The sequence below is a fragment of the Thunnus thynnus genome, chromosome 17, assembly GCF_963924715.1.
Source record: "Thunnus thynnus chromosome 17, fThuThy2.1, whole genome shotgun sequence".
NCBI classification, from domain to species: domain Eukaryota; kingdom Metazoa; phylum Chordata; class Actinopteri; order Scombriformes; family Scombridae; genus Thunnus; species Thunnus thynnus.
In genome coordinates this window covers 14572921-14585292 of record NC_089533.1, presented here as the reverse complement: position 1 = coordinate 14585292, position 12372 = coordinate 14572921, and the positions used below count along the sequence as shown (strand labels likewise).

General features: G+C 41.3%; 1 protein-coding gene across 3 annotated transcripts; it reads right to left on the bottom strand.

The window, feature by feature from the left end:
- Positions 1 to 2138: 2138 nt before the first annotated feature.
- On the bottom strand, positions 2139 to 12372 carry tfap4 (transcription factor AP-4 (activating enhancer binding protein 4)). 3 transcript variants are annotated; one of them, XM_067616291.1, is made up of 7 exons: positions 11981 to 12372; positions 8075 to 8240; positions 7868 to 7966; positions 7550 to 7720; positions 7290 to 7439; positions 5571 to 5741; positions 2139 to 5385 (listed from the first exon to the last, which is right to left on the bottom strand). In XM_067616291.1, the coding sequence occupies exons 1-7, from the start codon at positions 12067 to 12069 to the stop codon at positions 5227 to 5229; spliced, it is 1005 nt and encodes a 334-aa protein (XP_067472392.1). In that variant the 5' UTR covers positions 12070 to 12372; the 3' UTR covers positions 2139 to 5226. The 3 variants fall into 3 exon arrangements, with proteins under 3 accessions (XP_067472392.1, XP_067472393.1, XP_067472394.1); XM_067616292.1 differs by having other exon boundaries at positions 5571 to 5738; XM_067616293.1 differs by lacking the exon at positions 11981 to 12372 and adding an exon at positions 8881 to 10497.

Below are 12372 nucleotides of genomic sequence, written 5' to 3'. Positions count from 1 at the left end.
ATCCTGCATAGTATACCTTTAAGCATAAACAGATTGAAAATGAATATTGCCTGCCTCTAAATGAATGGTGGAAGAGTAACTTTAAATTTGACAAAATGAGGCAGAGAGAGAATCACAACGAGTGGCCATGATTGCTTTGCCCAACAGAGAATGATCATCAAATGACTGTAACAGCTTTAGAGCCCTTGCAGTAAATGAGCTGCAAGTAAATTAGCAGCTGGCATTGGAGAGAGCTGTCAAACCCTTATTCTAGTGTGGAAGACACAATGCTCACTTGGCTGGCATGCTGGGGAAGTCATCATCATAAGAGTGTGTGTGTGTGAGTGTGTGTGTATGTGTGTATGTAAAAAAAGGAGGGAAGGGTGAAGAAATGGTATGTCTGGAAACATAAAGACCTCTGAGTCAACCTAGAATCCCTAACACAGCTAAACGCTTGGCGGATTACTGCTTTATCACACTCAAGCAGACACACTGTGCTGAACATAATCCCACAATTCCTCAGGGAATCAACATCTCAACTGTAAATTAATCCCCAAAATATGGCAGGAGTTTCTTACTCGAGCATGTCCATCCCAAATGACATGGGAAGCGTGTCCAGACAATACAGCGTGTTCATTTTGGTGCGTAAAAACTGCCTTAATCTTGTGCAACTTCACTGGCGGTGGGAAGTGGTTGAGAGGCATGATGATTTGTTTATGGAGGAATCTGTGTTTTGGATGAGCTTTTATGAATTCTAATTCTTTGTAAATTACAGACTGACAAATACTGGCATTAGTTTCCAAGCACGCTCTCAAAATATTGAGTGCAGCTTTAGAGCTGCTGTCACTAGCAGGAAAATAACATCATACAGGTGACTATCAGTAATGAATACAGACTGATCATTTGTAAAACCTTGTGTAGGTTCATTCAGACATGTTGAAATTGTAGTCCAGCCCTGGTTAAGAAAGGTGTCATTTTATGTTTTTTGCTTATAATCCGTGCCTTGATGAACAGGGCTGTAGCAAGGATTTTAGAAATGCTCCTGAGTCCTAGTCCCCCCAACAGCCCCCTCTGCCCAGACACAAAAAAGAACGTCTTTTAATTCAATTACTAATTGGATATTTCATATTTTGTCATTCAGATGCCTGTACGATTAGGTATTTGTGGGGCCTACAAACTTTTTTGAAACCTTCCTCACCCTACCAGAAATATAAACTTGTTTTTTTAGGCCTAAAATTTGAATTTGAATTTGAATTTCAGTCTAAAAATAGAATCAACATATAAAATAGCCACAATTTTGTAATTGTAGAACGTAAACTCCTCCCTGGTTGTTAAATACCCACATTACAGAAAATAACAGAGGAAATGTACTCAGTGTCCTCAAAGGTAGCTACAGTCCTGTCGATAGAGCATTAAAATGCTGTTGTCGGATGGCATTTCATATTTCAATTACATTTCTAAGCAGTTTTTCCCTAAGTGCAGCCACAAGTTTGTCTACACGCTCTATACCCACCGACTTTGCCCATCGACACAATAACTTTGTCAAGATGCCCTGTTCAAAACTAACCTCACTTAGCACGATGTCACTCAATACCTTGTATATTAAGTCAATATCGCTGAGCAGAATTTCATATAAAGTGCCAGTACACATTTTGCAAAATTAGTAATATAGTTGACTGTTGTGGTTTTGGACACTCCCTGATTTAGCTTATTAACAATAATGTATACTTATATATTTTAAAGTCAAACACTAACATAAGGACTGACACCAAAACTTCAAGTATTTGTGAATGAACGTGTGAGGGTGTGAACATGAGGTTTGGCGTGTCAGCAGATGATGGCAAGAGATGCCACCTACTGTCCCTGGTGTGCATTTAAACTGACACAGAGAAGGTGGTCAGTCTTAATTTAGCAATGAGCTGCTGAGCTGGGGAGGGTGGGGGGCTTCAACATCCCATCCACCAATCAGAAATAGACACTTGTGCATCAACTGTACCACTTGAGTGACAGCCAACCAGTGCTGCAGAAGAGATCAGTTCAGCTAGTTATGTCATCGTCACTACTATAATAAATGTTGTCTTTTCACATCAAGTTTTTACAACGTTTAGACTGAAATACTCATTTTGAAAAAAAAAGACACACACACAAGGCCCAATGTGTAAAAAACAAAGTACAAACTTTATTATTCTGTCTTTACAAAGGCACAAGCCTCTTTATCCCCAAAACATTTCTCTTAAAAAAACAAAAACAAAATAGCTTCTTGATGACCATATGCACTGACAGGTCTAACAAAAAAAAAAAGGTATAGAGGACAGACAAAAGGAGGGGCAAAGAAGGGAGCGGCAAAATGTGAAGGGAGACAAGAGATATTGACGACAGATAAACAAAGACAGCATAAAAGATTCTGCAAAAGAACAAAGAAGATATGAGGGGCAAACAGGACAAGATATAGGAGGCCTGGACATGGAGGGAAACAGGGATACACAGCTGTGCGGTTTTTACTCATAACCTCAAGAGCTTCAGCTGAGGAGGTGCCCCTTTTTACAAAAGAAAGAGGCCGACTCCAGTATAGTACAGTAAGTGCTTTGTAATCTTGACCTCATTTAATGATCCCCAGACCCACCCCACTCATCTGACGATCTGATATGTCCACGTAACGTATCCTAAACGCACAGAACAGAGTGTAAAACAGATGGAAATATAACAGTTCTGGGCTTCGGCAGAAAAACTATCAAATGCAGATACACAGAGGAAAAAGCAAAAGGCTCTACAAAAAGCAGAGCACGCAAACTATGTTCTCAATATCCAGGAATCCCCTTCCTATACTGATAAGTACTGGGAAAACGTCCCTTGATTTAATTTTACACATGACGCATTTCAGTGCAGCTGACATCAATATTTTTTAAAGGGCGATTCTGTGATGTAAATAATGATAGATGAGTTGTGTTCAGTTGAACACATTATCTGTCCAGCAGTTCTAAGCTCCATCTATGCATTGATGCAGGTGATTCTAATAATAAATTTGTAACTAAATGGAATTTTAAAATAGCAGGGATGTGTCAAAAGCCCTAAATATAACTGTAATCTCTAAATCCACCAGGTTTTACTGTTGAAAGTTACCTGGTATAAAAGAAAATGTGTAAAAATTTAATGGAATGTCAACATTTAATTGTGGAATTTTCTTCCACACATCTGGTAATAGTAGTGCACACAATGGGGGGTAAAAAAAAAAAAAAAAAAAAGGTTGCCAATCTACATGTAAATCCAATCAGAGTATTCAGATACATTTTGAATACTTGCATTGGGAGGGGAGGGGGGGGGGGGTAATAAGGAGCGCTTGAATGTAATTAGTATATCAGCAACCTGTTCATTTTTGAGGCAAACATAATAAAACAAATACTCAAACGGATTAAAAACCATTTTCTAACACACCAAGGGTGTTTTTACGAGCCTGTGTGGGATGGCGCGGTGAAAACCAAAGTGGCCACCAAGAGGCCCAGATCAAGTGTTCAAGTATGTCTCTCAGATCCCAGGGCTGTGTTAAGGCTGGCTTTACAGTGCCTCCCTGCACCCACAGGCTATTAGTAAGGCAAGCTGCTGCCTCTCTCCGTTACATGTCTTAATGTATATCTGTCTGTCATCCAACAGTTTCAGGCAAAAAAAAAAAACAACAACAACACATTTAATAGTAAGATCTATGCAGGAACATGTAAATAGCATGGTACACTACACATAAAGCGCACAAAGAACAAATGCTGTAAGGAAATGCATAGAGCATGTAGTCTACCCAGTCACCTCCATGGCACATTCAAACAATTTCACTGGGCTTTTTCCTCATATGTGAAGCAAACTCTGCTTTGATAGATGTCCCAACATTTGGACAAGAAACTACACTTTAAGGGCTAAATAAAACAAGCCCTTAAGATTGAGCAAACAAGTGATTGTATGTCAGTCGTATTTATGTGTGAGTGTTGTGCGCACAAACACACACAAGTGTGCCTTAATTTCAAGGCAAAAGTGGTGCTGTTGCAGACTGCCAGAGTCTGGGGCACCTCTAAGCCCTGCTGATTCAAAATGCTAAGAGGGACAAACACATACACACCAGTGAAACTCACTCAAGAGAGCCCACAGATTAGCTTATTTAACAAGCCAGGTGCTTTTATATTCAAGAGGGGAGGATGTCAAGAAATGTCAAAGCACTGATTTTTTTTTTTTTTTTTTTTTTTTTGTCAGGCCATGAGTAAAAAGAAGAACATGCCAAATACATATGTGGGATTACTGGGAACCCAGCCCAGTAAAAAATGGCAACAAACAAACAAATAAACAAACAAAAAAAAAAAATTGTGTTGTGAACCAGTAAGTGCACTCTCTCCTCCCGTGCTTCGCTTCATTTACTGCTCACAGTAAATGAAGCGAACAGCTTTTAAATTCCCGTCAATGTGGTGCTTTTTTTTTTTCTTTTTCTTCCAGTACAATCATTTTAACTTGCTGGCCGAGGGAGCCTTAAAGAAACGAAACACGAAAAAAGTAGACTTCACAAGAGTAAAATAACATATTCTTTCATTCAGAAGCCTAAAAAGGTGGAACTTTGAGACAGTCTTGTTAGCTCACAGTGTCTCTCGAAAAAACAGCTCAGATGGGTCAGGAAGAGAAGGAGGTTAAAAGGATGTTCATCTTAAGTGGAAAATACTCGGTGTTGGGGGTGTGATGACGCCACATTGCTGGGCTCTTCGTTGACTTTGTCTCCTGTTGTCAGTCACGTGGCTTCAGAGCCAAATAAAGAGAAAAGCCCCGGCGGTTAATGGAGATGTTTAGCAGACATTTGAATTTCTAGTATCCAGTTTGACGGAGCATTTATAGGTCAGTCAGTGAAGAAGTCGCTCTAATAACCTTTCTATAGAGTAATGAATAGACATGAGTGTGTGTGTATGTGTGAATGAGACAGCGGGGGGGGAGGGGCTATAGATAAGCAGAGAAAAGATGCAGAACAGACTGCATGTATGAGTGTCTAAGTGTAAACCTATTCGGGCTGCCTATCACGGTACAACATGTAAGAGTGTGTGTATTAAAAAAAAAACAAAAGTCGAGTGCTTCAATCTGTCTACCAGCCCTATTAACGTCCACGGAACAAGAGTGCTGTGGGTTTGTAGCCTCCCGTAGCCCTGGTCTGCTTGGGCCATTTGCATCTGTGTGTGTTTGTGTATAGGTGTATGTAAGTGTACGGCGTGCGTGATGTCAGGGTTGAACTCAGGGCAGTGAACAGTCGTCGGGCCCGTCGCTGTTTGAGGCTGTGTCTGAGCCCGCCGCGTCGGAGAGGACGCGCCCCGAAGTGACGATGACCGCCCTCCGCTGCTCTTCCTCGCCGACGCAACCCTTCCCCTGGGTGCCCTCGATGTGCTGGATTGCCTGGAGAAACAGGACGAGGGAGAGATGAGTGATGTGAGCGACTATAGCACCCTCTAGTGTTCGGATTTAAAAACTTTTTTTTTTTTCAAAGATCCAAACCAGAATGTTCTTAACCAAAAAAAATGGTGTTTTAACAACCTTTGTAAGCAAATTCTGTTTTTATCTGCCGTTTCTCGGTTTCTTACTTGAACAATGGTGTCCAGGTTCTGTCGAGATGTGGACACTGTATTGATAACTGATGTCTGGCCCATGGTTACCACGGTGACATGATGGGGCTGTGGAGGTTGGACAGGTGCAGGGACAATGACTGTGGCATGGTGTGTAGGCGCAGGGGGGGTAGCCGGGGCCAACACCTGCTAGAGAGGAGCAATTATCACACATTACGCTTATGTCACCACTTCACTGTGCTAAGAAGTGATGTTAGCACACTCAGGTATCATGGTAACAAACTACCATAAATATATAATATAAATACATACAAACATGCTAAAGCAGTGTGTACACACCTACACGGGCACAGATACATATATAACTGTGAATTCAACTGGACAGTATACTGGATATTAACCAGACCAGATGTTAAGATCTCACACTGACCCAAGTTTTCTCATGTCCCAATGTTTAGGGAAGGCTTTTTTTTTCCTCCCTGTGTGCAATTGAGAGGTGTTTATTAAAACTAAGCTTATGGGGAAACCATTTTCCCCTAAAATGGTGCAGCAAGCGGTGCTCAGATTTCTCATGAGTGCGGCACTTAACAACAGGTGCTTAGGATCTATGTGAGACTGAGTGATATACTCGCCACTTGCCCAAATCTGTCACACCGCTCAACCTGCACATGCATCAAACTCACGATTTAAAATGTGCATTAAAAACCTGCTTGCTCTTCACTCAAGGTCCACTACCTAGCTTTTGACCTGATATTAGTAATGTTCTCACTTATAACATCTCATAACTGTGCGATGTGGTTGAAAACTAAAAAAAACAAACTAGTAATTAAACATTTGTTGACATATTTTGTCAAATTTCCCTATATTGTTTTTGATGGTAGATGCGATGCGTATGTAATTCCTTTATTGAAAAATATCTGTTTCAATAGTTCAGTAAAGTTAAAATGTGGTATTTAAGCAGATAGCAGGCTGTAATGGTATTAAAAGCAAAATGTTTTTTTTAAATTAGGTTTATTCATTTCCCAATATAATTTTGAAAAAATGATTTAATTTTGTCAATTCATAGAGATATTGATTTGAGGTCATATCACTCAACTCTGCTTAGTGAGTCACAAAGTGGCGCATGGCGAATCTAGAGTGTATCAATCATCTTTCACTACCGGTGCCCAGCTGCCACTAGGAGTAAATGGGCAGACGGCTCGCGCTGATTGATTTGGCATCATGTTCAGTTAGGGTCAGCCTCTAGAAACAGGATACTGCGGCTGTCAGGACAGGAGACAGGCACAGCAGAAAGACGTGTGAGCTGCTTATTTAACACATTGTAAATGTGTCTTAGCTGTTGACAGCTCTAACTCTTTGACATCTACAATACACCGTGAGATTAGTCAGGTGTGTGTGTGTGTGTGTGTGTGCAACATGCATGGAATTTGGTGCCAGACCAAACAAAGACTAAACAAAACAAAAACATTAAAGCAGACACAAATCTTTAAATGGATTTATTTCCTTGTTCTGCTGTTTGAAATTTATGCCCATGTGTCAACTTTATGTATATATTCAACAAGAAAAAATAAAGTCTAAATTTGACAGCTGCCAAATTGACAAAAGGTCCATCTCCTCAATTTTGTATAGCAGGGGTTTAAAAGAAAAAAAAGTTAAATTTATCAGCACATGAGCATAATTCTCTAAAGGATTCTGCTGTTTATGTGTGAGTCACACTCCTATGCAAATGTTTCAAACCTGTGGGCTGTGGGCTGGAGTAAGGTCCCTCTCCAGCTGCTTATGCTGCTGCAGACAGACAAGGCTCTGTGTTTGGGCCTGCTGCTCCTGGAGCTGTTGGGCGATCGCCTTCAGTTTCTCTGGGTACAACTGGGCATCCAGGGAACGCATCTGCCACACAGAGTAGGATTTAAAAAGGTGTGAGTCAGCATGTCAAAAAATATCGGGTTTGTCATTTGAAATGGGCAGAAATTGTGTTACATGTCACGGTTGTTGCTCACCTGATCTTCCAGCATCATCCTGACTGAGCGCTCTTTCTCCAGCTGCTGCCTCAGCTCGATCATCTCCCTCCTCAAATCATCAGTCTTCTCCTCCTCCAGGATGTCTGGCGAGCCGATCCCTTCATCCTTCTCCTCTGCACGCCTCCTCTTGGGGGAGGAACCGCTTAACTCCTGGGGAGAGCAAAGAGAAAAGAGGAATAAAATCATGGATTAGGGAATCTGTAGAGAGTTGAGCACTGAAATTCATGATACTGGAAGGCAAAAAAAAAAAGCCCAGATTTGTTCGAAGTTTTAGGGCTCTGTATGATGATGCTTTACTTGTATGATTCGTTTGAGCTGACTGTTCTGCTGCAATAGCCGTGTTTTCTCCTGCTCCAAAGTAAAAATGTACTCTGCTGTCTGTTGCAGGATGGCAGCCTGAGGAGAAGAGAAGAAGAAGAAGAATGTTTTCATTTGAACGTGAATTCAGACCTTTACGGATACATCCAAGTCATCGTCCAATTCAAACCTCTCTTTGTGACCCACCTTGCTGAGCTTCTCTCCATCGCTGTGTGGGATGAGTGTTTTAAGTGACTGGAATCCAGCATTGATGCTCTGCATACGCCGACGCTCATTGCTATTGGCAATCTCTCTGCGAATTCGCCTCTCTTGGTCCCGGGCTGTTTCTGGGGTCAGAGGAATGTTGGCCAGACTAAGGAAGAAGGGGAGGTAGGGGGCATAACAGTCAGTGGGACAAAAAGACAAAATAAATCACCCTTATATGGTGAGTTTTGCCCTAATCCAATGATAGAAAGAGCACCAAAAATAGAAAAAAAAAGTTAGAACCTAATTTGTTCCTACAAACGACCCATTCAGCAATCACTTCCATTGGACCCATGTAGGCTAACAAGCATTGACAAGATACTAAATTGTAGCTACCACTGTACAGTCACTATGTTCTTTAAAGTTTGACCATGTTATTCAGATGTTGCATCCTCAGATAACCTTACGCAAAATCAATTTGTGGTATCAAATGCTTTGCGTGACTTTTTCTGTGATTAAGACTCTTCATTTGCTTTTTCTACTCCGACTTCTGTTAGTAGAGGGCCGTAACATTCTTGTTTGCAACCGAAGCTGAGTGTATGGCCATAAATACAGCACTCTTGTGAATGCAATCCTGTCTCACTCAAAATGCAACATGTCTTGTGACTTCATCTGTTGACGCTACTGTCATCGGAGATCTTAGTATTTTTGCCAGTGTTTTTAGTACTGTTTGATTTTGAGGGACTGGCTGTCAACAGTTTTATTAGAACTACTTTGCACCAGAGGAAAATGTAATTAAAATTGTTTACTGTAATGTCTGCGGATTGTCCACAATAACCAGGACAGGGCGTTGTTTCTTGAGACACAAATTGCTGTTGAGTTTCCAGTTACGTCACTGTAATGGGATGGCAGCAGAATTTTGCATGTGAAAACCTTAGTACATAAAACTAAGGGTAAGCAGGAAAATCTTTCTATTTAATTACACATCATCCACAAACAGCGGAATGGACCTAAAAATGCAAAGTACATCACCAATTTTTTAACACATATTGAGCGTGCATTAGTCTTTTAAGTCCATGACTAACTATTCATGTGTGGATTAAAACAATTACTAAAATATTTAACCCTAAAGCAAAAATTTAAGTCCATGTTGGCCTGCATTCTCCCTGAAGCCTTGTGCAAACACAGAGTGGGGCTACAAGATTGTTCCTCTGCCATTTCTTAACAGGTGTTTAAGTATCACACTCATATGTACAATACGATTTAGTAATGATTTAGATTTTTAATGAGTGATAATGTTTCCTCCTGATAAAGCAGTGTTGACATTTCACAACACACACATGCGTAAAAAAAGGTATCTTTTCAGTAGCACCATTGCCGGTAACTCCAGTAGACTTTTTCTGAGATGTAATTGAAGCAGCACCCAGACTGTAAATATTGCCATCCTGAAATTGTAGAGAAAATCCACTGCAAGCCACCTGCTGTAATTCAGTTGAGGGGAAATTCTAACCGAACTTCCTCTAACAACCTCTGTATCGAGCTCAGTATCTCTGGGACCCTCTCTAGCCAAGCTCTTATCTGTACTGACTCAGCTGCCTCAGTGCAAACACTGGGAACAATTGTGCAGACACAGATGAGAAAAGTTGTGTGTATGCGTGTGTGTGCGCACATTGCGGTGGCACATCCAGCAAACACATCCACTGCCAAAACATGACCAACTGGGCCTGGACTTCACCATATGACACAAACACAAACCAGTACAGAGGAGCAGTATGTGTGCGAGTTAAAGCATAGAACAGGAGTTGCAAGTACAAGGCAACTGAGTGAAGCTGAAATGATTAGTTGATTAATCTGTTAGCTGATCTGCAGTAAATCATCACCAACTATTGTTATTACCAATTAATTGTCAATTTAATTAAAATTTTAAGCAAAAAAAAAAAAAAGCCAAACATTGATGGGTACAGCTTCTGTATGGTGAGAATTTGCTGCTTCACTTCTCTTGCATCATGGTAAATTGAAGATATTTGGGTTTTGAATTACTGGTCGCATAAGAGAAGATATTTGAAGACATCATCTGGACTCTAGCTAACAGTGATGGACATGTTTCACGAGAGCTGGGCAATTTATCGATATTATATCATGATATGAGACTAGATATCGTCTTAGATTTTGGTTATCATAATATCGTGATGTGGCATAAGTGTTCTTTTCCTAGTTTTAAAGGCTGCATTACAGTAAAGTGATGTAATTTTCTGAACTTTCCACACTGTTCTAGCTGTTCTATTATGTGCCTTTACCCACTTAGTCATTGTATCCACATTACTGATGATTATTTAGCAAAAATCATTGTGCAAATATTCTGTGAAAGCACCAATATTCATCTCAACAATATTGTCGCAGTATCGATATTGAGGTATTCGGCCACAAATATCATATTTGATTTTGTCTATATGGCCCAGCCCTACATTTCACTATTTTCTGAAATGTTATAGACCAAATTATTAATCTGCAGATTCACTGACAATGGAAATAATCACTGGTTGCAGCCCTGAAAACTGTTGGGTGGATTTCTTTCTTATTAACATAGGGTATTAATTATTAGGATATTTTTATTTTATATTATTACGAGTTTTTATGTCGTAAACTATTTATTATATGATGACATGGTCTCATGTTTACTTGATAAAAGAGTAACACTTTCTGTTACACAGGCCATTGCTTTTAAGTTTAAATAAGCGTATGAAGTCAATCTGAGTTAGTTGGGGGGGTATATTTCCTCATTTCTGTAGGAATGAAAATAAAAAACGCTTAGACGATCTAAAAAAAACATATTAAAAAAGGACTACATTTCCCAGCTTGCCTGTCTCACTGTCAGCAGCAGCAAACAGCAGCTGCAGATCCCTCCGCCTCCGTCTTCAAACAGGGCTGCGGACGTATCGACGGGCCTTCCGCGACATACACACCCCCTTATTAATAACGCCACTTATAATTTTTCTGCCTCCTCGCGAACGCCAAGTGTCCCTTTTACTGACACACCGTATGACGTGTGACTCCTCTAAACAGTCGCAATAAGCTCCCCTCGTCCTCACAGACGCTAGCAACACCACAACCACCACCACCGTGCTCCAAGCAGACTTTTCGTATCCTCCGCCATTACAACAATGCGGCAGGCAGCATGGCAGAGGTGCGGGATGAAAAGACGCAGTGGAGGCGACTCCACGGCGCGAACAAGATACGCAGAAACGCCAGTTAAACTATCGCCACGTCGAGTGTGGCCAATTTTGACAACAGTTGTACATTTTCACGATGGGAGTGAAGGAGAACAGGGCGCCATAAACAGGAAACAAACGCCAGACCCCCTCATCGCTTTTAGTACAAGCCACAAGCATGGCCGCACTACCCACAATAACTTCGGATCGCTCTGAGCGAAATCTGCAGCCCTCGCGGTGTGTGCGGCAAAACTAGACCCTTTCTCTATATATAACACCCGCACGTATAATCATACCCTTTCTTATGCAAATAACAGCACCTATAGGTGTCACTTGGGGATAATTTGAGGATAAATAGAGCAGTGATGCGCTCTGGAGCGGAGTAGCAGCGTGGTGTGCACGGAACCACGTGGTTTATGTTTGTTAGCCACAAAATGCATCGATTTCGCAGCCAAATGTGTGAAATAACATAACGGGGTGGTTGCTGCGGTCTAAGTCGGAGCCCCCACTTGCCCGGACGCAATATTATTTCAGGCTTTGGTGACAATTAATGCCCGCAGCTCCCTGTGAGCGGGTCGTGTACATAATAACAGATCAGATCGAGCATGTTGCCTCAGCGCCGTCGCTAAGTGCGCGCACTCCAAACAGATGACTTATAATAATACACACAGCATGCAGGGTGAAGCGCGTTTATACACACCTACAAAGACCTCCAATCACTTCTTTCTCCGTTTTCCTGAAATGTTGCAAGGAGGGCACCTTCTGAGCTGGTACCATGAAATACTCCATGCTCGCCTCTCTCCAGTTTGGTTTCCCCCCCCCTCCAAAAAAAAAAGCAAAAACAGTCACCGTAGAATAAAAGAAAAATGATGACGTTAGTGAGCAAAAATCCCGTGATCCGACGCGGGTTAAATCCTCAAAGAAGATATGAATCCCTCGTATGTGTAATGTAGTAGTTTGAGGCTGCTGAGAGTTGTAATGTTACTCGACTTCCAGCTGATGGGGTTCCCTCGTTGTGTGTGGCGCTCTACCTCTCTCTCTCTTTCTCTCTCCCTCCCCTTTGCTCTCTCCCTCTGCATGACCGTGTGTGTG

Bases quoted from the DNA above. Each gene is read 5' to 3' on its own strand.
- tfap4 (XM_067616291.1), bottom strand. From the start codon at position 12,069: ATGGAGTATTTCATGGTACCAGCTCAGAAGGTGCCCTCCTTGCAACAT. The intron at 7,967-8,074 runs GTGGGTCACAAA...TCTTCTCCTCAG, and splicing joins ATGGAGAGAAGCTCAGCAAG to GCTGCCATCCTGCAACAGAC. The intron at 5,742-7,289 runs GTTTGAAACATT...GCTCCTCTCTAG, and splicing joins CTCCAGCCCACAGCCCACAG to CAGGTGTTGGCCCCGGCTAC.